At 43.7% G+C, this 27,575-nt stretch overlaps 1 protein-coding gene and 2 long non-coding RNA genes across 3 annotated transcripts in view; 2 read left to right on the forward strand and 1 right to left on the reverse strand.

The window, feature by feature from the left end:
- Positions 1–13,950: 13,950 nt before the first annotated feature.
- On the forward strand, positions 13,951–26,095 carry LOC117511935. The gene is made up of 3 exons (XR_004561152.1): positions 13,951–13,963; positions 22,430–22,433; positions 25,865–26,095. It is a non-coding gene; the product is annotated as an uncharacterized LOC117511935 (long non-coding RNA).
- LOC117511936 lies at positions 19,022–20,160 on the forward strand. The gene is made up of 2 exons (XR_004561153.1): positions 19,022–19,094; positions 19,132–20,160. It is a non-coding gene; the product is annotated as an uncharacterized LOC117511936 (long non-coding RNA).
- The window catches only part of plxna3 (plexin A3), a 148,110-nt gene continuing 146,535 nt past the window's right edge, over positions 26,001–27,575 (reverse strand). The window contains exon 37 of the mRNA XM_034171875.1: positions 26,001–26,927. Within this exon, the coding sequence (XP_034027766.1) occupies positions 26,832–26,927 (96 nt within the window). The 3' untranslated portion in view covers positions 26,001–26,831. The remainder of the gene's footprint in view (positions 26,928–27,575) is intronic.

The following is a 27,575-nucleotide window of genomic DNA, read 5'->3' on the forward strand; positions in this document are numbered from 1 at the left end:
TGCAATCTGCTCCCGCGTTAGGTAACCCAGATTATGGGAAACCTTTCCATTTGTATGTTACTGAAAAAGCTGGTTATGCTTGTGCTGTACTAATGCAGGAAACAAATGAAGGAAAACAACCATTGGCCTATTATAGTACAAAGCTTGACAACATTGAAACAGGATTGCCACCATGCTATCAGGGTCTAGCAGCAGCTGCCTTGCATTTTCAAAAAGCATCATCCATAATCATGGGACATGCAGTAACGTTGTACACGTCGCATCGTTACATTGCCTGCTAACCAGTCAACGTTTTGTCTTAACACAAGCTAGACGCACTGGATAGGAAGTGTGTTGTCCGCTCCAGAAATAACAATACAACGTTGTCACACGGTGAATCCCGCCACAAAATTGACCACACCGTTAGATGTACTCCACATAACTGTGTGGCAGAGAAAGAGAAATTTTTGAGAAGCCAGAGACATTTGTATAATCACGCCATAGATGCAGATCTAACCCTGTTCGTGGACGGCTCATGCTTTCGGGATGCCGAGGGATTGCGCATGCGGGTATGGGGATTGTTAAACTAACATGGATGGCGAGACCTTTGAATTACTGGAGTCCCAAGGAATTGATCAGCCTTGTTCAGCCCAACTGGCAGAAATCAAAGCCTTAACTATGGCTTGCCAGATAGCTAAAGATCAACGTGTTAATATCTACACAGACTCAGCCTACGCTTATGGCATATGTCATGTACATGCAAACATTTGGAAACAAAGGGGATTCCTGAGAGCAGATGGCACCCCTGTCACTCATGGAGAAGCGATTTCCCAACTGTTACAAGCTCTCCAATTACCGTCTGAGGTAGCCATCATTAAATGTGCAGGTCATCAAAAGAATAATAACATCATAGCTCAAGGTAACAACCTAGCAGATGACGCAGCTCGCAAAGGAGCACAAGGGGAAAATATGTTTCCCCTGTTAACCATCCAAGATTGTGCCCCACTGGTTTCACTTGACGCTCTGATAGTGGCTCAAAGTAGGGCCAGTGGAGAAGAAAAATGAATGTGGGTTAAACGAGGCGCTATTGAGACACGCAGTCAGGGGCCAGCGGACAAGCTGTGGCGCAGTAGTCATGGACATTTTGTGTTACCCACCAATTTATTACGACATGCAATCATGTGGGCCCACGGACCCGATCATTGTTCGCAAGTCCAAATTATGAACAAACTAAAAGCTGTCTGGTGGTCACCATATATGGCAGCTACAGTGGACCGTTTGTTGAATGAGTGTGAGGTATGTGCACAGTACAATGTCCGGAAATCATTCACAGCCCCTTTAGCCCACATTCCGGTCCCTGATGGGCCATTCAGACATCTTATGATGGATTTCATAGACATGGGAGCTGAAAACGGAGTTAAACGAATGAGATATGTTTTGGTAGTGATATGCAGGTTCAGCCGATGGATTGAGGCAGTAGCCTCTGCAAATCAAGACCATAAAACGGTAGCCAAATTCCTGTGCCGAGACGTCTTTCCAAGATTTGGCATTCCAGATACTATCTCATCTGACAACGGTAGGGCTTTTGTAGCCAAGGTTACCCAAGAAACATTCAAACAATTGGGTAATTGAAATTTGGGTGTGTTTATCACCCCCAATCAAATGGGGCAGTGGAACGGGCTAATGGCATTTTAAAGAACAAACTAGCAAATATCATAGCAGACAGCAATGGCAAACTAACCTGGCTGGATGCGTTGCCGCTTGCTTTATTGTCAATGCGCTCACAAACTAACCGACTAACCCATTTGACACCATTTGAAGCTCTTACAGGTCGGCCGATGCCTATTCCATACCTGAGAGGACCCTATGAAGGACCATCGCTGGAGCAGCTACAAGACGAATGGCATAATTATCTGAGACAGTTAACCCAAATACACAAAACTATCTTTTTGCAGGTCAAAGGTGCTACAGAAGACAGACAAGCAGAGATTCCACTTGAAAATCAGACCATCCAGCCTGGTGATCTGGTTTACGTCAAAGTGTTTAAAAAGAAGTGGGACAGGCCCCGCCGAGAAGGTCCTTTTAAAGTTATTCTTGCCTCACGTACAGCAGTCAAAGTAGACGGTAAGGACACTTGGTTTCATTTAAACCACTGCTGTAGGGTTGGTGGCCCAGCGCCCCTGCGGCCTCGGCAAGCTCGTCTTGGCAGAGCCGCCGGGCCAAGGGGGGAAGCAAGAGAAGCCAGAGACCCTACAGCAGCACCGAGGGACGGCCACGCCTCCCTGCAGCCAGAAGCAGCACCGAGGGAAGGCCACGCCTCCCTGCAGCCAGGCGAACACCGGCCAAGGCGCTCACAGAGACTGATTGAACAAAGACGACGCACAGCTTCAGAGAGTAGTGGATCCCTGCCAGATAGAGCAGCGACAGACTCAGATGCAGACTCAGAAACAACTGGAGACGCAGGCCAACAGACAGACAGAGATACAGACCGACAGATAGACAGGCACAGGAGACATCAGACTCGGACAGCAACTCAGTAGATTTACCGTACAGAAGAAACCGCAGGAAGTACAACCCAGACAAAGCACAGTTACACCACACATCCCTAGTGACAGCTCATCTAGCGACGGCTCACTCAGTAGCACATCTAGTAGTACATCTCAACAATCACCAGAACAATGATTAGGAATTATTCAAGGGATTGACAATACTACTGGTGGTTAGTATGGGAGAAAATAGACGTCCAAAACATACAACGGACTGTGCCGTGGCCATGCCACAATAGCAACTAAACAAGGCATTCTAAACACAGGAAAAACATATAATTTGGTATACATTAAATCAAAGCCTACAAGAACATAGGATACGGGAAAGCTGGGGGATTACTATTAGGCGAAGCCATTCGCTCAAATGTGAAGAGGAGGGAACACTCAACATAGAGGTAATTTGTGATAAAAGAGGATGCAGGGAAACCAAGCAAGACATAACTGTTACAGTACATGAAGCCACAAAATGGGTAAAATCAAAACCAAGGAAAAGAGGACAATTAGAAGCCTAGAAACAAGCAGTCACTTAGGGAGATGGGATCCCAGTACGACCTAGCCCGCACCACAAGGGTTGAAGACCAATTTATTTTACCAATGGTTGAAATTTTTTGGCTAGGCAGATCCGTGAAAAGCCTTGCATAGCCTGTCACCGGAGAAGGGTGTGATACCTCAGGCTAAACCCCTACCTGATATCAACAACTGTTATAGGAGTCCCCAACATAACTCAGACCAAGCAGAGTGCTATACACAATGTGTTATGAAATGGCAGTAGGGGATGAAAATATGCTGCTGACAGTAAACTTGTCCAGTGCCTCTAAGTACAGAAGGAACCGTTCCACCTACGATTAAATAGAGAAAGGGATGATACACCCATTTTGTATAGCTAAAGGATTAGTAGCACAATACATAAGCGATTGGCAGGTAGGGACGACCCAGTCAAAACACCACAAACAGTGTATGCAAAAGCAGCAAGAATATAAACCGGCCAAGCATCATGGAACATTACCGTATGTCACACCCTGCAGCAGCACGCATACAGTGTGAACAAATAGTACCGGCCACAGGGGGGTCTGTAATTGGACTGAATCTCACCCATGCTTCATGGGTATTTACTCCAAATTAGCTAAGGGAACGGTACCCTTAGCTGACATCTTTTGGATATGCGGACAGAAAAGGAAACTCCTGTCATCGCTGTCCCCTAATTGGAAAGGCCTTTGTGCTCCTGTGATGCTCACAAATGCCAATTCAATACAACCCATGCCACAGAAACTTCGTAAGAAAGAGGAATAATGACATTTAAAACAGACTACAACATCACAGTAAGAAACGGGATACCAGAAGGGATACCCCGACAATTAGAAGCCATAGACAGTAGCAGAGTTAAAGCAGATGAAGACGGGGATAAATGGGGATGGGCATTGGCTCTGTTCGGGGTTACTCCAAAAGTCCGTTCTAGGTTCCAGGAGGTGCAGTGGATTAATTACTTGTGGTATAATCAACAAAGATATTTGAATTGGACATTGGCAGCTGTAGGAGCCTTAACTGAACAACTGCACGCCACCTCGCTAATGACAATGCAAAATAGATTAGCTATCGAGATGATGATGGCTGATGAACAAGGAGTTTGTATTATGATCAAAGCCACCGAATGTTGCACAGCTATTCCCATGCGTACAGGGGAAGACGGAAATTTGACAGAGCTCTTAATCACACTTGAAGAGATGCAACAGGAACTATTAAGTAACTCCATAGGAGGGAGAAATGAAACTGACGATTCCGGATACATCGTAGGGAATGGAGTGAATATTGGCCCACTATTTACACTATTTGGGGCTCTAAGGAGAGGGTGGATATCATGGAAAGACTGGTTATATCAGATAGGTGTAGTCTTGGCACTAACAGGGGTGGCGGTCTTGCTGGTAGTATGTTGTGGTATTCCCTTGATCAAATTTCTGGTCAATAAATTGATTGCATCCACAGTAGGACAGCTCCCACTGTTAGCCGTCCGAGCCCTAGAAGAAAGCACAAACGAAATAGACAGAGAACCAGAATATATGGAAATGGATGAAATACCAATTATCCTCCCCGACAGCCCCCAGCTACCTAATATTGTGGCGTATACCCCAGATAAGGAGGACTGGGATGGACCGTGCTTGGTGATATTGTAGACGAGGAAGAAGACATGCACGCACATTTACATTCACACACATGCACCCACAACAATGAGGGATAGGATAGACAGTATCTGAAAGAATGACATGGAGCTGTAATAATGACCGTATATGTATATTAATAGGAACAGGAGTATGGCTGAGAGACCAGACTCCCTGATCAGGGACCTATGCCTGATCTGCCTCTATCAAGTCTTATTGGACTCTCAGAACTGTTTGGAGAAGAGGATATACTGGAGGGACGGTAGAGCCATGATTGGTCGCCACAGCCGCCATCCATCCAGCAGCTAAACCAGTTGGCAACAGAAGGATCTTCATCATTCCAGCACCTGGCGATGACGGTTTCACAGAATCTGCCTGCAGCAAGAGTCGGCCCGAGGACTCCACCATCATCTGAAGGACCCTTTGGACTCAGGAACACACCCCTTCCGCAGATGCCATGGAGACAGTCACATGTGCCAGTGGCAACGATACCCTCCAGGGGAGACAGCCAAGGTCGGCCATATGCAGCAACCGCCCGAGTGCATCCTAGACCCAATTCACTGCTAGGACCTGTCCCCAGCTTTCCACCCCCAAGGCAGGAGAGATATTCCGATCAGCCCAGTGCCTCTGGAGGAGGATCAGCAGGGGTGGACCTTAGCCGAACTCACCCACCAGGACAGAGGGGAGCTTTGTACAGGCTGCTAAATGCCCAGAGTGTCCCAACCACTTGCCCGTGCGACATCAACAATACTCCCCCCACACACGAAATGCCTTCCCCCTTGTACTTCCTGTCCCCTGGACTGCACAACCTTAATCTGGTCATGGTCACCCCACTGGACATGGCAATCTTGGCTCGAGAGCTTCGTCTTCCACAAGAGTCTGCTCCAAAAACCTTGGAGCAGCTCCTGCCCCTCACAAATCACATTCCCCATGGACTATTTGAGGAAATCATGCCACAACTGAGTCAGACAGCTGCATACCTGTTAAGGATACACCGTGACAATGCCAACATCTCTTGTGCTCAGGAGGGCCTCCATACTCAACTGTGTGGTCTTCAGTCTAGTATGGACATGCTAGCCAGCATGATGGAGCATATGGAGAGGGAACACCTAGGGCTGGCCACCACCACCCTGAATGTGGGCAAGAATTCTCTGGGGGCCCTGTACAACTTGGCCAAGCAGCACAAGGAGCTGGAAAGATCCATCAGAGAACTGCGCGACTGTCTGAAAGCCAGAATTCCTGATCCTTCCCCCACTACCCCTGAAAGGCCAACCTCCCCATATTCCCCAACTTCTCCCAAAACTTCAGACGCTGAGTAAATGCTGAGGAGCGCGGACTGACGTAATGGCACTGAAAACGGACGATGACCTTGGTTCTTGAGTTTGAATTGCGGACTGGTTTCAGAAATCTGAGTGTAAATAAAAACAAAGAAGGATATATGTTAGTAACGAAGGTCGGGTAAATGTCTGTCCTTACCATCATCTGCGTAACACAGATAAAGCTAAATGCGTACACATAGATATCACATTGCAAAGTTATAAAAAGGGGACCCTTACACGGCGTGTTTGGAGATTTAGTAGTAAAAATGCACCATAGGGACCCCTTTTTCTTAAAATATAGCATGCCTCAAGAGACATGCATCGCCTAAATTTGGCATCTGGCCAAAAAGGGCATTAGAAAACAAGCTGAAAAAGAAGAAAAACAAAGTGGAAAATGGTGAGAAATGGCCTATAATGAAAACCATTATATGATTGATTAACGCAAATGACTTAAGGACGGACATGAAGGGAAACCATTTATTGTGTTTATCATTTAACTAGATATAGCTGCGCTAACCTTAGAATAGTTTCTTGATTGGTTGACTAAATAGTGGTAACGAAGGGGTTGTTTGATGCATTTAAGTAATAAACGTGTGACGCTTTAACAAAATAATATGTAGAACCAAGTATAATGGGTTGGAGCCTCTGGTTGAGTGAGACAATAGATGCCAGAAGATGATTGGTTGCACTAATGTCAATGTAATGCCTTTACTTTGCCATGATTAAGAGGTTGCTGTAACTTGTTTTATGTGGCCATTTTAAGTGCCTTGAATTACACCAAAACTCAATGTTTGAATGTCACCTTGCGTTGATATAATCCAGCTAAGTGATCACCTTGTGCCTTAGTATGTAGGTTCACCTGCACTTAAATATATTTACAGTGTGAAGTATCACTTATATTCATATCCGCACCAGAGTTATCAGTAATTTGAGTGATGTGTTTTTCTTTTTTATTGCAATACACAAATAAGGACGTCTTGTCAGTAAACAGCCCAAGAGTATAGTTGATGTAATGGGACTCTTTCGAGTCCCAGAGGAGGGACTGTAGAAGTATTTTTAGGTCCTTATTTGAACTATGATGAACTATCAAGTGTCCTGATCTGAAGTATATGTCCTCTGGCTGAACTAGCAGGTGTTCAACCAAAAAAAAAAGGGCTCTATTAGTCATTCGGTCTGTCAGGTACTTTCCAAGGCCTCTTAGGTACTTTCCAAGTTGGCTGATATCCCAGCAGTGATGAGCCCGCAGGCCACGTGCAGGGGGCCTCAGGCCAGCTGCACCTGTGGCCGAAGGTGTTTTTTTTTTAAATCAGTTGTAAATCCTTCAAGTTTTAATGAGAGCGTTTGTCACATTGAAATAATGGCCTAACACCTGCTTAGGGTTCACTAGAGGACGCTTCCAATAGAAAACCATGTCTTGGGAATAAAATAAATAAAAAAGTCGAAGGAGGAGCGATGCCCGCGGGTCTCCTATATATAGATGAGCGCGGTCGTCGCATATTCAGTCTCTCTAGAGGACTCAGTTTGTATAAGCTCTGTGTCGAAGGCTTAAATAAACTTAAAAACTCTGTGCATTTTATCTTGCTTAAGGCTGAATTATTCCAAAGTGTTGTGTCCTTTTCTTGCAAACCACTTGCAATTAGTTTGTGTTATCTAAAGAAGACATCCTGAGACGACCGGAAAAAAAGGACCACGACATTCAGTTGACACCACCTAGTTTGTCATGTCCCTCATGACCAATGAAATCTTCCTCTCCATCAGATTTACCATGTTTCAGTTGATGAACGATTTTGGAAACTTCATGTACAGAGATTTTATACTCAACTACAATACCCTTATTAATTCTATTTGATTTTATTTTCATATATATATATATATATATATATATATATATATATATATATATATATATATAAATTTCAGCAATTTCAGCATTATCAGTGTTGATCAATAAATGTAGATATACGCACATCACCAGGTGCAAGGCTACTGCAGTGAACATAGAACAAAATAATAAAAAAGCCTGCACACTTACACCTTGGTTACTTCCTTTAATGTAATAATGTTTCAATCCCACTGGAACTTCCTCTGGTCAAACTTTCACTGAGAATGCCCCTCCCATATATAACATCTGCTCCCTGATTAGTTGGCCCATCCCACAGGTGGCAGAAGGAGTTTGGCACACATAAATACACATATCAATGCTCAAACCTGACCATTATTATCATAAAAAATGTTTTATACATCTTATCTCCACAAAAAAACATTAAAAATAGGAAATTTAAAAACATAAAAGATATATACAGTACAATTACAGAAAGTGCTTAATATCATAATCCTGGTTAAGGCCCTTAAAATGAGCAGCAACAGGATTTCTTAAGTCCTCATTCCGAATACTGCATCTGTGCTCTGCTATTCAAGTTTTTAATGCTCTAGATGTTTTACCTACATAACCCAGTCCACAGGGGCATTTTAAGAGAGAGATATGACATTCTTTGTTGAACATGTAATTGTCCCTTTAATTTTGAATGTCTTTCCAGACACTGGGTGTGTGTAGGTCTTGCATTTGTAAGTAAAAATGTACTGTATGCAAGAGCCACAGCGGTAGTTGCCCGGTGGAGGATCCAGGAAACGAGTCTGTTTTGTTGGGACCAGATCTGAATGGACAAGCATTTGTCTCAAGTTAGACGGCCGTTCATAGACCACCTACGGAGCTTCATTAAAAATATTTTTCAGTTGTGGATCTGTATTCACAATGTGCCAATGTTTCTTCAGGATGTTTTCAATATCCTTACCCTGAGCTGAGTATTTCAAATAACATCTAGGCACATTTGTCATCCTTTTGTATCTTTTGTTTTAGACACTCCTCTTGTGTAATTGAGTCAAATCTGTCTCTTGCTCGTCTTATCCACTCTTCCCTGTAGCCTCTCAGTTCATCTACTTGTTTTACATAGTCAGTTTGTTTTGTACAAATCCTCCTGACCCGATTGAATTGACTAATTGGTAAACTTTTCTTCAAGTGTGGGAGATGAAAAGAGTCAGCATGCAAAAAGGAACATTTATCAGTGTCTTTTCTATATAGATCTGTGATAAGTGTATTTTGCTCACATCTGATTAAAATGTCGAAGAAGCTTATCTGTGACTGACTATGGCTCAAAGTAAACTTTAAGTGTTTATGAGTTATATTAAGTAATTCATAAACGTTCATAAGACTTTGAATTGAACCCTCATAAATCATAAAGACATCAACATATCTTTTCCATACTTTTATGTGGCTATAGAATGGATTACTCTGATTGAGCACAAATTCATTTTCAAACATGGCCACATACAATGAGCTGAAGTTTGGTGACATCTTGCTTCACATGGATGTGCCCTTACATTGTTTGTATATGTTGGACACTTGCTCAAACATAAAAATATTTTTTGAAAGCACGGTTTCTGCCAGTTCTCTTATACACTGAGTGGAGGGAAGCGTTCCATAAGGTATTGTAAGTGCTTCCAAACCTCCTATATGATCCACATTGGTGAACAAATTTTGTATGTCCAATGTAACAAGGTGAGTATCCTTGTTTAGACTATTAGCTGTTTTTAAAATATTGATCCTATCAATAGAGTCTCTGACATAAGAGGGCAGGATTACAACAATTGGTTTTATGAAAAAAATCTACAAAACTTGAAATGTTTTCAGTCAGGGAACCTATAGCCGAAACTATTGGTCTACCTGGGGGGCAGTGGTGTAGTCTACGTGGAACGCAGGTAGACGCCGTGTACTCACCTAAAATGACTGGGAATTTCCATCTACCCACTTCAAATTGCCCCGGGAACATGACGGTGTGTAAATAAAATAAGCGCTTATTGACTGTAATTTTATTTTCTCCCTTTAAAAGACAGCCATTAGGCGTCCATCACTGCAGAGTGCACCGTATGTCCCACCCCCGCTCGGTCTGATAGATAAGAGTTATAATTGGCTCATAGACAGATGGGGGCGGGGCTACCAGCTAATCAGCGCGAAAGCTGCACACAAACAAGAAGAATGCTGGAGAAAGTATCGATGGTGATTACTACCCGAAAAAATGAAAAGAAAACAGGCCTCGGTTTTAGATTTTTTTTTTGAAAACGTCCACCTGCTGCTTCAGGGCCGATTGATGAAGTTTGCACCCTGAGTGGAGGAGATAAACCTGGCGCTGTCTGTATTGCTGGTAAGTGGGCTAGCCTATGACAGCTAGTTTTTTATTTGTTCACTAAGCTAATGGGCCTTTCACACTGAAGAAGAATCAGAAGAAGAATCAGAAGAAGTTTATTGCCATTGCCAGTGAACAGGATTCACAGACTAGGAATTTGCTTCGGTACAATGGTGCAACATTAAGAAGAGATAAAATGCTAAGATAAAATATAACATGTGTGTCAAAATACGACAAAATATAAGATAAAAAAAGAAATACACTCAACAAAAATATAAACGCAACACTTTTGGTTTTGCTCCCATTTTGTATGAGATGAACTCAAAGATCTAAAACTTTTTCCACATACACAATATCACCATTTCCCTCAAATATTGTTCACAAACCAGTTTAAATCTGTGATAGTGAGCACTTCTCCTTTGCTGAGATAATCCATCCCACCTCACAGGTGTGCCATATCAAGATGCTGATTAGACACCATGATTAGTGCACAGGTGTGCCTTAGACTGCCCACAATAAAAGGCCACTCTGAAAGGTGTAGTTTTATCACACAGCACAATACCACAGATGTCGCAAGATTTGAGGGAGCGTGCAATTGGCATGCTGACAGCAGGAATGTCAACCAGAGCTGTTGCTCGTGTATTGAATGTTCATTTCTCTACCATAAGCCGTCTCCAAAGGCGTTTCAGAGAATTTGGCAGTACATCCAACCAGCCTCACAACCGCAGACCACATGTAACCACACCAGCCCAGGACCTCCACATCCAGCATGTTCACCTCCAAGATCGTCTGAGACCAGCCACTCGGACAGCTGCTGGAACAATCGGTTTGCATAACCAAAGAATTTCTGCACAAACTGTCAGAAACCGTCTCAGGGAAGCTCATCTGCATGCTTGTCGTCCTCATCGGGGTCTCGACCTGACTCCAGTTCGTCGTCGCAACTTCGCACAGCCATTGAAGAGGAGTGGACCAACATTCCACAGGCCACAATTGACAACCTGATCAACTCTATGCGAAGGAGATGTGTTGCACTGCATGAGGCAAATGGTGGTCACACCAGATACTGACTGGTATCCCCCCCCCCATAAAACAAAACTGCACCTTTCGGAGTGGCCTTTTATTGTGGGCAGTCTAAGGCACACCTGTGCACTAATCATGGTGTCTAATCAGCATCTTGATATGGCACACCTGTGAGGTGGGATGGATTATCTCAGCAAAGGAGAAGTGCTCACTATCACAGATTTAAACTGGTTTGTGAACAATATTTGAGGGAAATGGTGATATTGTGTATGTGGAAAAAGTTTTAGATCTTTGAGTTCATCTCATACAAAATGGGAGCAAAACCAAAAGTGTTGCGTTAATATTTTTGTTGAGTATATGAAATATGAAAGGCTGTGTGCAACAGAAAAACAGAGAAACAGAAAAAAACAGTGCAGTGGGAGGAGTGCAATTAAAAACCAAAGTACATTGTCTAAAGTGACCCGTGATAAAATGATAAAGTGACAGAGTTAAGCTTAAGGTGACTGAGTTATGAGGAGTTCATGAGTCTAACGGCAGAGGGGAAGAAACTGATCTTATAGCGGGAGGTTCTGGTCCGGATGGACCGTAGCCTCCTGCCTGAGGGGAGTGGTTTGAACAGACCGTGTGCAGGGTGAGAAGGGTCAGCTGTGATCCGACCTGCTCGGCCCAGAGTCCTGGAGATGTGCAGGTCGTGGAGAGATGGAAGGCTACAGCCGATCACCTTCTCAGCAGAGGCCACAATGCGCTGCAGTCTGTGTCTGTCCCTGGCTGTGGGCCCGGCGTACCACACCGTGATGGAGGAGCAGAGGATGGACTCGATGATGGCCGTGTAGAACTGCACCATCAGCTGGACAAGCAGCTTGGCCTTCTTCAGCTGCCGCAGGAAGTACATCCTCTACTGGGCCTTCTTGATGAGGGAGCTGATGGTTGACTCCCACTTGAGGTCCTGGGTGATGGTGGTGCCGAGGAAGCGGTGACAGACCACAGTGGTGATGGGGCTGTTGGTGAGGGCGGGGGGGCTGTGGCTTTCCTGAAGTCCACGATCATCTCCACTGTTTTCTGGGCGTTGAGCTCCAAGTTGTTGCTGCTGCACCAGGTCACCAGCCGGTCCACCTCCCTCCTGTAGGCAGACTCATCCCCATCCGAAATAAGTCCGATGTGGGTGGTGTTGTCCGCAAACTCGATGAGCTTTATGGAGTTGTGGCTGGAGGTGCAGCAGTTAGTGTAGAGGGAGAAGAGCAGAAGGGAAAGGACAAAGCCCTGTGGAGATCCTGTGCTGAGAACCCGAGTGTTCGAGACATTTTTTCCCAGCCTCACACGCTGACTCCGGTCCGTCAGGAAGTCTGTGATCCACCTGCAGGTGGAGTTGGGCACGTGGAGCAGAGAAAGCTTGTCCTGGAGCAAAGCTGGAAGGATGGTGTTGAATGCAGAGCTGAAGTCCACAAACAGGATCCTAGCGTAGGTTCCTGGGGAGTCCAGGTGCTGCAGGATGGAGTGCAGGGCCAGGTTTATGGCGTCATCTACAGACCTGTTGGCTCTGTAGGCAAACTGCAGGGGGTCCAGCAGGGGGTCGGTGATGGACTTCAGGTGGGATAAAACCAGGCATTCGAAGGTCTTCATGACTACAGACGTGAGAGCCACAGGCCTGTAGTCATTAAGTCCAGTGATGCGTGGTTTCTTGGGGACTGGAACTATGATTAAGGACTTGAAGCAGACTGGAACATGGCATGACTCCAGGGAGGTGTTGAAGATCCCCGTGAAGACTGGGGCCAGCTCATCAGCGCAGTGTCTCAGGGTGGCAGGAGAGACACAGTCTGGGCCCGGGGCCTTACGTGGATTCAGCCTTTTGAAATGTCTCCTCACGTCCTCCTCTTGGACTGAGAGGGCAACAGAGGGAGTGGGGAGGGCAGCAGTGAGAGGGGGGCGGTCCAAAGTGTTTGAATATCCAGTTGTGTTGGGGGTGGGGAGGTGTGAGTCCTTGTCTTCAAAGCGTGAATAGAAGATGTTCAGGTCATTGGCCAGCTTGAGGTCGTCAACAGAACGAGGTGCTTTGGGCTTGTAGTTGGTGATCTCTTTCAACCCCCTCCACACAGAGGCCGAGTCGTTGGCAGAGAACCTTTGCTGCAGACGTGAACTGTACATGGATTTAGCCTTTGCCACCTCCTTGCTAAATCTGTACTTTGCACATCTATAGCTGTCTCTGTGTCCTTCTCTGAAAGCCACCTCTTTCTGCTGACGGAGCTGCTGGAGTTTAGGTGTGAACCAGAGCTTGTCATTGTTATATCTCACCCTGGTGCGCTGTGGGATGATGCTGTCTTCACAGAAATGAATATATGACATCACAGTGTCCGTGTAGTCATCTAGACTGTCTGTTGAAGCCTCAAACATATCCCAATCCGTGGTGGCCAAGCACACGCGTAGCTCCTCTACAGCTTCATTGATCCACACTTTAGACAGCCTCACAACAGGTTTAGAGAGTTTAAGTCTCTGTCTGTACATGGGGATCAAGTCAGATGATCAAGTGAATACGTCAGATGCGTCAAAAAAACGGTCTAAAAAGCATTATTGTCAATGAGACGCGTTGCTTTTTAGATGCTGACGGGAGCGCGCATTGCCGCTTGTCGGCAGGCTGACGTGGACAAACTTCAAGTACATCCAACTTTCTGAGTTGTGACATACCTTTGCGTTGTCCAATAGGAACGACGCGTCAGGCCAAAACACGGAAGACTAGTGGCAGAAACCACTGATCTGTACAAAATGGATCGGTGTAGAAATAAACCACTGATCTGTACAAAACAAACATGTCACAGGACTGCTCATTTATGGAGAAGTTTTCTGAAGAAAAATTCTTGGAAATGTTTTTGTTGTTGTTTGTTACCTCAGAATTTCTGATTACTGTTAAAAAAAAAAGTTTAGAACACTTGTAATTAAAATAGCTAAATAAATCAATAAATGGTTCTTTAGAAACCTTTCATCTGTAAATTAAAACCACCTGTTATTTCAGATTAGATAATTTCTTGTTTAACATAAGGAACCTCAGACATTTATTTTTAGACAAAACAACATGGAAATTTGTACATTTTTTAAAGTCTGGTAGATTATTTATATCTCATTTCAACCAGAAAAACATTTATATCTCATTTCAACCAGAAAAACAGACACTTTAAATAAATACAAATGTTTATTATAAATGCAACAGGAAATAATTTAACAATGACTGCAGTAATTGTAAAGTAGGATTTCTGTGACATAAACCTCTTAATTTTTTTTAATGGTCATTTCAACTTGTAATTTTGACAAAATATGTAATTGCCTTTTAATGTTGTTATCAGGACAGTCATTTCTAAAATATGAATTTGAGCACAATAAGTGGAGAGCTTCTACTTGTGCAAATGTCTTTTCACTTTGATTCGTGGACATTTTTAATGATCCGTTCATTTATTGTTAAAATATAAAATGAAACAGCTTAAAAAATAATAGAATTTTGCCCGTAATCTACAGATGTCTCTTGAGCTTGAGTCCCGTTGGCTGTTGGATTGTGTAGTTTTAAAATGACTGGAATTGGTAAGTGGCATACTCTCAGTAGTTGCATGGTTGTCTTAGTTAGTTAGTTGGTTGTCTTCATACTATGCTTTTGTGCCACTGATTTGGCCTACAATGTTTTTGTCATGGGTTGAAAAGGTTTCTGCAAAGTAAAGCATCTACCATATTTTCATTGTTGTATGTGAATTTTCTGGGAGCTAGTTTCTGTCCTTCAGCCTAGCTGCTGTTTTAATGGAACTTAACGTATACTAATACTAGCTTGTTTATACTGGGTAGGTTTCCTTATGGACCACAAAGCCTACAGGTTCCACTCCCCCGTCTGGACCTGATGATGGACTGTCAGCTTCAACAGAGATTGTGGTAGGAGGCGTGAGGCTCTGCAGCCAGTGCATGCTCATGTAGACCGGTGTGTTCTGTTTTGTTTTTGTTTATGCGCCTAAACTGTCCACAAACAACATGGGGCCATGCGGATTATATGAAGGGTGAATCTTGCAGCTGCTGAATTTGACAGTACAGGCTCATATCCGAGACTAAATAGAGGGAGGAAAAGTGAACTCTTGCAATATACTTAGTTGGGAGGCAATAATCTGCTCCTTATTATTGTTAAGAGAACTTTTCTTTCTTAATAACAAGGAGTCACAGTCACTTTTTTTGAGTGACTGTGACTTAAAGTCTTATTTACTGTTAAACAATACACAGTAGCTTGCATATGATACTTTTCGCTGGATTTAAACATTGTGTATTCCTGGTTTATGACCTGATTAAATTTCTTTGTTAAATTAGATTTTCAGATGCCAAAAAAATAAATGTATTTGATCTTTGTATTTTTTTAATCACTCTTTTAGATTTACTGTTGTACGAGGTCTATTAGAAAAGTATCCAATCTTATTATTTTTTCAAAAACCATATGGATTTGAATCACGTGTGATTACATCAGACATGCTTGAACCCTCGTGGGCATGCGAGAGTTTTTTCACGCCTGTCGGTTACGTCATTCGCCTGTGGGCAGTCTTTGAGTGAGGAGTCGCCCACCCGCTCGTCGATTTTTTTCATTGTTTAGGAATGGCTCAGAGACTGTTGCTTTGTTTGATAAAAATTTTTTCAAAACTGTAAGGCACAACTGAGTGGACACCATTCAATAAATTCAGCTGGTTTTCGGTAAAAATTTTAACGGCTGATGAGAGATTTTGGTCTGGTAGTGTCGCTTTAAGGACGGTCCACGGCGCCTGACGGCGATCTGCGCTTCGAGGCGGCAGCGTCTCGCCGTTTCAAGTTGAAAACTTCCACATTTCAGGCTCTGTTGACGCAGTAAGTCGTCAGAGAACAGAGAATTTTCAGAAGAAGTCGGCATGAGGAGTTTATTCGGACATTCCATTGTTAACGGTCATTTTGTAATGAAAGAACGTGCGGGCAGAGTCGCATGTCGGGCTGGACCCGACCGCGGGGGGTCGCGGCAGGAAAAACACCTCCGTTGGAAATCTTAACGGGCAAGTTGGAACATGCCCAAGCTGTTAAACGACTCGGCGAATTTGCGCGTACGTCTTTCATTAAAAAAATGTCCTTAAACAGTGGAATGTCCGCATAAATTCCTCATGCCAGCCTCTTCTGAATCTTCTCTGTTCTCTCACGATGTCCTGGGTGAATTAAGCCTTAAATTAGGATGTTTCCAGCTCTAAACAGGCCGACGACAGCGCCTGGAAGCGCTGCAGGACGTCCCGCTCCGTGGGAAGTCCTTACACCGACAGAAACACCCCATAATCTCTCATCAGCCGTTAAACTTTTCACAGAAAACCAGCTTAATTTCTCGAATAGTGTCCACTCGGATATTCCTCACAGGTCCTGAAAAAAGTTTGATAAAGCAACGCGCGCCGTCTCGAGCAGCGTGTGAAACAAAGGAATTCAGCCGAGAGGGCGGGACCACATCTCACTCAAGGCCTGCCCACAGGGAAATGACGTCACCGACACGCGTGAAAAAACTCACGCATGCGCACGAGGGTTCAAGCATGATTGGTGTAATCGCATGTCATTCAAATCCATATAGTTAAAAAAAAAATAAAAGGGTCGGTTTATTATCTAAGAGACCTCGTATACTGTATTTTGCAGTTGGTGCAAATTACTTACTGACATTCTGACACATTTCTCACATTTATAGTGGCAAATATAGAATATAAATGATCAGACGGAAAGTATAGATCTATTTGTTGTTATGGTTTTAAAAATGTTAATAACCGGGGCGCAACGCACGAGGTTGATGACGGGCAAAAAACACAGTCTACCCACTTCAAAAATGTAGACTACACCACTGCTGGGGGCTTCTTTGAATCTTTATGTATTTTTGGTAACATATAAAATACAGGAATTTTGGGATGAGTAACTGTCATGTACTCAACCTCTTTCTTTGTGATTTCTCTTTTGTCCAATAATTTTTGCAATTTTGCATACAGTGCATTTTTACTTACAAATGTAAGACCTACACACACCCAGTGTCTGGAAAGACATTCAAAATTAAAGGGACAATTACATGTTCAACAAAGAATGTCATATATCTCTTAAAATGCCCATGTGGACTGGGTTATGTAGGTAAAACATGTAGAGTATTAAAAACTCGAATAGCAGAGCACAGATGCAGTATTTGGAACTAGGACTCAAGAAGTCCTGTTGCTGCTCATTTTAAGGAAGCACAGCAGCCTGTCTCCTTTCTAAAATACATTGGGATTGAGCATATAGAACCCCCAAGAAGAGGAGGGGACATCAACAGGCTGCTCTTAAAAAGAGAGAGCATCCACATATACACATTACAAACTCAAGCTTTATGGCCTTAACTAGGATTATGATATTAAGCACTTTCTGTAATTGTACTGTATATATCTTTTATGTTTTTAAATTTCCAATTTTTAATGTGTTTTTTTTTTGTGGAGATAAGATGTATAAAACATTTTTTATGGTCATAAAATCAGGGAGCAGATGTTATATATGAGAGGGGCATACTCAGTGAAAGTTTCACTAGAGGAAGATCCAGTGGGATCGAAACATTGTCACATTAAAGGAAGTAACCAATGAGTAAGTGTGCAGGTTTTTTTTATTATTTTGTTCTAGCATTATCAGTGTATCCATCAATACTGCTTGGTGAAACATTATTTCTGCTTTTATGCAAATACTGACATGATGCCCTGGGTCTCAGATTTATTTACATTGTTATTGCTGAACAAGATTCCCTTCAATCGCCTCCATATCAAATGTGTGAAGTTAAAGTTCTGTTTTGAGTCTCCAGGTGATGGTGAAACAGATTCGCCAAAGAATTGGATCTTGGTGCCATTGGACCGTAAACTGCGGAGACATCACCTCCTTCCACCTGATATAGACAGAATAGTATATAATATACATGGTTGGTTTAATTATATTTTATCTTTATTTATTTTATCTTTTTATCTTTTATATTTTATCTTATTTCCACCGTATAGCCACACAGTTAGAATTTTGACACTGTCTCACAGTTTCTGAAAAAATTTTCATGGAGCAAAGCGGCAGTCGCTCAGCCACTTCCCTGACAATGAAAATCCGACGAGGGGGCTGGACCAGTGCTCACTCAAAGCCTGCCCACAGGCGAATGACGCAACCGACAGGCGTGAAAAAACTCACGCATGTGCACGAAGGTTCAAGCTTGGCTGATGCAAGGTCGGATACTTTTCTAACAGACCTCGTGTATATATATATATATATATATATATATATATATATATATGCACGTTTGGTTCCATGTCCTGCAAATTTTGGTTATATACTGCATGTGATACTGTGTGCGTGTAAGAGAGTGTGGTACTTTACAGAGTGTTAAAAAAATAGTTTGAGCAGAAACACGTTGAATAAGACACAAAGACGAGTGGACGTTTGTTTACACTTTAGTGAAGTCACACAAATTTACAAACTGAGCAGAAGGCGATGAAGAACCGACACAGGCTATTACATGGAGACTCCTCGTCCTTACATTTCAACTTGGCAAAAATCAAACCAAGGCCACGGGCTGTGACTACATCCTGGGAAAAAACACACTGCCTCAAGGCGAAGTGTGAGAATGAGCGAATGGATAATCAATACTCCAATAATCAATCAGAGGTAATCACAGGCAGAGTTTAACATGAAAAACCTGAGAGTCAATAATCGATTCTAATTAACAGAAATATTTTATTAAACGCTGATCAGCAGTGAATCTTTGAAACACAACGACCTTCCGGCACGTGACATCACAGCGCGTCACCACATGGTACGTCAGCAATCTCAGACTCTACCGTGAGCCGGGTTTCTCAACTGCGGGGCTGCTGACCCAAACAGGAGCCGAGCAGGCAGAAAGCTGGAGTCTGGCCTTTTTAAAAACAGTCTGAGAAGCTGAGAGGTCACGTGATCCTCTGTGGCTCCCCTCACCTGTCCCTCGCCCAGGGGCTTCATGAGGTTATAACTCCCCCACCCACTGGAGCATCTGCACAGCGCCACCACCTGGTCAGAATAAGTTTTTATTTCTCACTTCACTCACAACATTTCTGTAAATCTGATTTTTTAAGATAATCAACTCGTCAATCAAAGTAACTCAGTTAAATTGAGACAAACGCCTGTTTATTTACTTTTTTCTGGGGGGGGGGTCACATCTTTCACCTGCTGTGTAGAAATCTATAAATAGATCAATTTAAAAAATCCCCTCAAAAAAGAAAAATAAATAAAAAAAAAAAAAGAAAAAAAAAAAAAAAAGTTATTTTGCTTCTGAAGCACAAATTTAGACGATGAAAAAGTTTTGCTTATTTCAGCTGGAATAAAATCCTGAATCCCAGCGTGATGAAAAGTTGATTGTTCCCAAAACGCGACCCATGAGGGGAGCCACCAAAAACCTGCAGGTGTGACGTCGGTCTCAGCTTATTGATGACCTCATGGTCACTCAGCAAATCAGCGAGTGAGGGACAGCGACCCGTCTCTTCTGTCCTCAGCCCAAACATCTCTGTCCAAATTTATATGAAATTAATTCTCTTTACAAAAATTAACCAACAGTTGAATGTGAGTTAAATGAACCTGACTCTAATCACTCAAATGTACTGATCTGTGTAATTTCGGATGATCAGATTTGTTTTCAAAGCAAACACTGATTGTTATTGATATGCAGGCTTAAAAAAAAAACGACGTTTTCAGGATGATTCCTTGGGTCGTTTCCCAGCATGCACTTGGACACTGAATGCTAAAACTGTGCAGGAGAAAAAAAAGAAAAATAAAACGCTGACATCTGTAATGCTGTACAAACTCCTCCCACATTAAATACAATGACCAAATAAATTAAAGAGAAAATCATAAATATCTGACTGTCTGTGGACGGACAGTTCCAGGAATTAGCCCCGGCCCGGCCGCTGACCTCCTCACAGCTGTTTGTTTACATCATAAATCAGCTTCAAGTAAACAGCGGAAAAACAAACAAACACACTTCAACATTTCTGATAAAGTTTGAGTGAAATTGAGTTTGACTGAAAATCCAGAAACTTTATTTGTAAAAAGTTCAGCTCCAAATGTTTGTGAGTTTGGCGGATTTTATGAAACGGCAATGAAATTTCAGTGTCATTCACCAGTCCTCTGGGAGGCGCTACATCTGGTGGGGTAATATGTGCAAATTTCACGTTAAGACCCACAGACGGAGACAAAGTCCAAACTGAGCAGCATCAAAGCAAACGGGAAGTTACATTACTGCAAAATCATCAAAGTAACATCTGAAGATGGTCCAGTGGTGAAGCGGTGGGCTGGAGACCAGAGGATCCTTGGTTCAGCACGTGGACATTAGCATGAATGTGAGTCATCATTGTAAAACACTTTGAGCTTCTGATTCAGATGTAAAAGTGCTACATCCACAGAATCGCTCTGTATCGTGGATGGCAACCGTGCAAACAAACAACAGATCCATCCTCCAAAGAAACCATCGACCTGCTGCAACCAGGTGAAATGTGAGTGTGTCCTTGACCTTCTCCAGTCTCTGGGGTCCTCCACACTGAGACACCTATGTCCTGGATCATGTCCAGAGAAACTCATCACATGGACTAAATGTGGTGTCTGATGTTCCCTTAGTGTCAGTGATCCTCCTCATCTGAGGCTCACTAAGACTAAGTAACCACTCATTGGACACAAAGTAATTCCAGCAGGACCCACAGAGACCTGGGACAAAAGACATCCGGTCCTCACCTTAGGACACTGCTTAGACTCCAAGACTGACAACCAGACAGTAAGACAGGAAGTGACGTGGACCTTCATTCTCCTGCAAAGACATCGGCATCATCAAAACACCTCTGACCTCATGACTCCGTAAGATCTTCCCAGACATCTCTCGTTTTCAAAGGCCGAGGACCCAGAGACATGAAGGTCAAAGCTGAGATCAGTGAACGTCGCTACAAATCCAGCACTTAGTCCACATACAGAGACACTTCTGATGGACAAGTGCAGGAAGTGACTGAAAGCTTGGATCTTAGGCTGGATCCAGAACCATCATGAACCCAGACACTCTGGTTCCTCACTCAGCTTCTCCAGTGCTGCAGACAGAGTGTCAGAGTCCACAAAGATCACAGCATCGTCTGCGAAGTCAACATCAGTGAACCTGTCCTCCACAACAATTATAAACCCAGTCCAACTGGAGTGTTGGAGCCAGAACACACCCCTGAGGAACACCACAGTTCACTGCTAGTCACAGACTCTGCCCCGACCGCCAACAGCGGTCAGCAGCAACAAGAGATCACTGAGAGCAGCTCAATCATCCTGTTCCTCCCCTCGCTCCTCACTCTCCTCCTCCTGTCCCTCCCCTCGCTACTCACCCTCCTCCTCCTGTCCCTCCCCTCGCTCCTCACTCTCCTCCTCCTGTCCCTCCCCTCGCTCCTCACTCTCCTCCTCCTGTCCCTCCTCTCGCTCCTCACTCTCCTCCTCCTATCCCTCCTCTCGCTCTTCACTCTCCTCCTCCTCCTGTCCCTCCCCTTGCTCCTCTCTCTCCTCCTCCTGCCCCTCCCCTCACTCCTCTCTCTCCTCCTCCTGCCCCTCCCCTCACTCCTCTCTCTCCTCCTCCTCCGGTCCCTCCACTCGCTCCTCACTCTCCTCCTCCTCCGTTCCCTCCACTCGCTCCTCACTCTCCTCCTCCTCCTGTCTCTCCTCCCCCTGTCCCTCCCCTCACTCCTCACTCTCCTCTTCCTCCTCCTGTCCCTCCCCTCGCTCCTCACTCTCCTCCTGTTCCTGCCTTCGCTCCTCACTCTCCTCCTCCTTTTGTTCCTCCACTTGCTCCTCTCTCCTCCTCCCTTCCACTGCAGCAGGAAAACAAGAGGATTTATTTGGACTCTTCGTCCTCCTCTTGTAACTGTGTAGTGTCCCAGATGGCCATAGGGAGGCGCAGTAGTGTCAAACTTCCAGTAAAAACAGGCCACACACTTAAAACGTGTTTGCTGATTTAAGTTTCTGTGAAACTGAAGCTGCAGACGTTTGAATGATTGCAGTTGAATTGATCGCGTTTGCTGGAACGTTCACAGAACGAAGTGCTGTTAATAAAGCTGGAAAAAGTCTCCAGCTTTATTTAAAGGTCGATTATAAACAATCTAAGTCAGCTGCTGAACTGGCCAATCAGTGCTCTGGCCCCGCACACCACCTGTGATTACAAAAAACAATAATTTATGTACCAACTTCAACCACAGAAGTGTGTGTGTGATGATGTGTTTGTATGTGTGTGATTGTGTGTATGAGTTTGTATGTGTGTGTGATGTGTGTATGTGTTTGTATGTGTGTGTGATGGTGCGTGTGTGAGTTTGTATGGCCTAGTTCAAAAATAATGAAGCCAAAGTGTGACATAACCATCAAAATTTAAAAGTGGTCTTTTTTGTGAAATGTTATCATTTTAGGTATGGTTATATATCAGAGTTTCAATATTTTAATTGGTCTCGGTTCAGTCATTGCTAGAAATTATCAGTGCATATACAGTAGTGTTCAGAATAATAGTAGCATCTGCTGTTGACGCTACAAACTCAAAACTATTGTGTTCAAACTGCTTTTTTAGCAATCCTGTGAATCACTAAACTAGTATTTAGTTGTATAACCACAGTTTTTCATGATTTCTTCACATCTGCGAGGCATTAATGTTGTTGGTTTGGAACTAAGATTTTGTTCGTTTACTAGTGTGCTTGGGGTCATTGTCTTGTTGAAACACCCATTTCAAGGGCATGTCCTCTTCAGCATAAGGCAACATGACCTCTTCAAGTATTTTGACCTATCCAAACTGATCCATGATACCTGGTATGCGATATATAGGCCCAACACCATAGTAGGAGAAACATGCCCATATCATGATGCTTGCACCACCATGCTTCACTGTCTTCACTGTGAACTGTGGCTTGAATTCAGAGTTTGGGGGTCGTCTCACAAACTGTCTGTGGCCCTTGGACCCAAAAAGAACAATTTTACTCTCATCAGTCCACAAAATATTCCTCCATTTCTCTTTAGGCCAGTTGATGTGTTCTTTGGCAAATTGTAACCTCTTCTGCACGTCTTTTATTTAACAGAGGGACTTTGCGGGGTCACAGCATGTACAGGTAACTCCAGACTGTCTTTGATCATCCTGGAACTGATCAATGGGTGAGCCTTTGCCATTATGGTTATTCTTCTATCCATTTTGATGGTTGTTTTCCGTTTTCTTCCACGCGTCTCTGTTTTTTTTTGTCCATTTGAAAGCATTGGAGATCAATGTGGATGAAGAGCCTATAATTTTTTGCACCTGCTTATAAGTTTTCCCCTCTCCAATCAACTTTTTAATCAAACTACCCTGTTCTTCTGAACAATGTCTTGAATGTCCCATTTTCCTCAGGCTTTCAAAGAGAAAAGCATGTTCAACAGGTGCTGGCTTCATCCTTACATAGGGGACACCTGATTCACACCTGTTTGTTCCACAAAATTGATAAACTCACTGGCCGAATGCCACACTACTATTATTGTGAACACCCCCTGTTCTACTTTTTTTTTTTACTAATAGCCCAATTTCATAGCCTTAAGAGTGTGCATATCATGAATGCTTGGTCTTGTTGGATTTGTGAGTATCTACTGAATCTACTGGTACCTTGTTTCCCATGTAACAATAAGAAATATACTCAAAACCTGGATTAATCTTTTTAGTCAATAGCACTACTATTATTCTGAACACTACCGTATACTATAATGTGCTAGAGCGCAATGCTTGCGACAACAGTTGGAGGTATCTTCTTTAGTCTGCAGAAGCCTGAAACAAAGAAATTCTGTCCATTAGTTCCTGGTATTATTGAACAAGTAATATAATTATTCTATTGAAGCAGAGTAGGAGATATAGCTAAGGTTTTGACACACATAAATCAAGGGCTTATTCTCAGCGTTACACGTGCGACAGTTTTACCTTGCTTTAGAAACATATTTTTTCTAGGAAATGACATTTCTACCTTTACAAAAATGTATTACTGTGTGTTAGTATGAAGCACAAACAATCAAACTGACAAAATACAACGTTGTTTCTTTAACATTCAACTTTAAATGATAATGCTAAATATCAGTGTCACACATAATTGATGAAAACAGTGCTGTTTTTGGGGTAAATTTCGTGCATATCTCTGGAATCGTGCGGAATTTTTCAATGAAATTTTCAGTACCTGTCAAAGAGACTATAGGGAACTCACAGATAAATATGGATGGTGCTAATTAAAATAATGGCTTGTTCATGACAAATGCAATGCAAATCAGCAGTCAGGCTTCATTATTTTGAACTAGGCTGTATGTGATGGTGTGTGTGTGTGTGTTTGCATGTGTGTGCGTGTGAGGGAGTCAGCGTGCCGTGACACAGTCTGTCTGAAGCTTAGTATCGTTCAGAATGAGACTCGGGTGCGTTCACACTGGGTTCAGATTGACGGCGGTTTGAATATTTAACGCTCACTCACAGGTTAGTTTTTACTCTGAAATTATTTTTGTAATAAAGTTAATTACTTAAAAAATGATCTTTATTTTCTGTGCAAGTAGAGATTGTGCCGAGAACTGAAGGTGTGTCAGACCAGTTTGTCCAGTGGACTCGGGTTCAGGTTCTTGGACTGTGCCTGGTATCAGAAAAACTAACCAAAGCAGATCTCTGCTGTTCAGTGAGGAGCCGACAGTCTGAAAGCACCCAAACGCAACGTAAGAGAGCAACTGAAGTCCGTCCACAGAACACGAGCCAAACCAGGCAAAACCAGTCCATCCAACACTGACCGGGAGACAAACACCAAAAAGTTTTTGGTCTCAGTCTCCTCCTGTTTATCTGCTCAGAACCAGAACAGTCTCTGGGTCTGATCTGGGTTGGTCCGGTCTGGTGGTTGGGTTGGTTAGTGGTTGATCCACGTCCTGGTTCTGTCCCCAAACTTTGACAAAACAAACACTTAACTTTATACAACTTCAGTTCCTGAAAATCCACAAAGTTCTTATTTTGCTTTAATGTTTCAATATTTCTCTTTTCCTCTTTTATTTCTATATTTCATCATTATTTCTATAATCTGTCTTTGTTGTTTACAGTTATGGCCACAAGTCTGAAGTCCGGCCCAGTAAGAGTACATACCGGGCCGTTTGGTCCAAGTCCAGTCCCGCTCTGACAGATCTGGTCCAGTGGTTCCATGGCACTCGGCTCGGACTGCAGCATGCAGTCAGCATGAACCAGATCCAGAACCTTTTTTTTTCCTTTTTGCAAATACCAAAGATTTATTTGGCAGAGTCCCAGATAGGAGGCTGATCCAGAATCCAAACCCAGTTCCACCTTGGTCCTGAAACGCACGGGTCAGTCTCACCATAAAAGTTCTTCAATAAAATGTTCAGACCTCACCTGATGCCTGCTGGAATGTATTCTGTAGGTTCACTTTTATTCACAGCTCTTGTGAATTCCACAGTCTTCATTGGTCGGGCAGTACAGCAACTTAGACGTCCTGGCCAATAGGAGGGCCAGAGACCAGCATAACTAACCAATGACAAAGAAGGAGTGACAGGGGAAAAGCAGAAGTGGACTCAAAGAGGAACTGAGAAGGGATGGAAGGAAGGAAGGGGTAAGAAGGGAAGGAGGGAAAGTAAAAGTAGGAGGTCAGATGATGAATAATCAGAGGAGCAGGAGGACAGGGAGGATTTTGGACACAGGATCTGGTCGGTCGTTAGGCATCGGGCTCAGTGTGCTGTGGTATAAACTGATTGTCCAGAACAGAAAAAAAGCAGCGACTTAGAAACTTCTCGATCCTGATGTGGTTGGACTGAAACTGTCCTGGGTCAAACTGTCACTTCCAGTGGTTCAAATGTCATACTGACACTCAGCATTTTTTTGTCCCTTAAAGCTTCAACAAAAACCTTTTGAATCCTGGACTCTCGAGGCTTCTGGAAAACGTGACCTGAAGTCCCGAGACTTCCAGATGGGGAGAAGAATTTGAAGATGAGGACAAAAGGTCCAAAATAATGACATCAGTTTGAAGGCCTCGACTTGACCTTCTGGTGTTCAGTCTGGATCTCTCCAGACCGCAGTGTGGCTTCAGGGTCGGATCAAACCCAGTGTGGGGTTCTGGATCTTTCAGACCAGGTCAAGTCTGAACCATGCAGTCACTAGCTTTCAAGGAAACATGGCTTGACCCCTTGATCTTAACCTCAGGCCTCGAGTTCTAGACTGAGGACGGGTTCATGTCCTCTGGTTCATGAAACCAGAGTCCCTCTGGGCCGTTCCACAGCCGCCTGGCACTTTGATCTCCGCTCCCAGCGATGGTGGAGTCAAATCCAAACCGACAGATGCATCCAGAAGGTTCTTTGATGTCAGATTCGAAATGCATCGTAATCCATTTGGAAGTTTATTTCCACTCAAAACTCCACCAGCAGGTGGCAGCGGGGCTCCTAGAGTTCATGATCAATCAATCACCTGACAAATAAATTATTGATGGATCGATGGACTGGAGTTGTGGCTGAGGTTCAGTCCAACAGGTCCTGTCAGCTGACTGTCAAACAGTTCAGAAGGGTTCAACGCTCTCCTTGCCCTCACCGCCCCTTTCTCCCGTTCAGCCATCTGTCCGTCGCTGTGGGGCAACGCCCCTTTCAGCTGCTTCCTGACATCAGGTTGATGGCTTGCTCCAGTTTTTGTCTCAGCTTGTGTTTGCGACAGTATCCGTCTCTGTCCAACGCCGTCAGGATCTGTGGAGACAGAGGACCGCTCTAAGAAACACGAGAACGAGCCATGATGCCAGCTCACGTTTCATAGCTCCACACCACATCATAACTCCACACCCCATCATGACGACTCCTCACCGCATCATGAAGACTCCTCACAGCATCATGAAGACTCCTCACCCCATCATAACTCCTCATCACATCATGAAAACTCCTCACATCATAATTGCTCACCGCATCATGACGACTCCTCACCCCATCATAACTCCTTATCACATCATGAAGACTCCTCACCTCATCATAATTCCTCACCGCATCATGACGACTCCTCACCGCATCATAACTCCTCATCACATCATGAAGACTCCTCACCGCATCATAATTCCTCACCGCATCATGAAGACTCCTCACCGCATCATGAAGACTCCTCATCACATCATAACTCCTCACCGCATCATAACTCCTCATCACATCATGAAGACTCTTCACCGCATCACGACTCCTCACCTCATCATAATTCCTCACCGCATCATGAAGACTCCTCACCGCATCATGAAAACTCCTCACATCATAATTCCTCACCGCATCATGACGACTCCTCACCCCATCATAACTCCTTATCACATCATGAAGACTCCTCACCTCATCATAACTCCTCATCACATCATGAAG

The sequence above is a fragment of the Thalassophryne amazonica genome, chromosome 6 (genome assembly GCF_902500255.1).
Source record: "Thalassophryne amazonica chromosome 6, fThaAma1.1, whole genome shotgun sequence".
NCBI lineage: Eukaryota > Metazoa > Chordata > Actinopteri > Batrachoidiformes > Batrachoididae > Thalassophryne > Thalassophryne amazonica.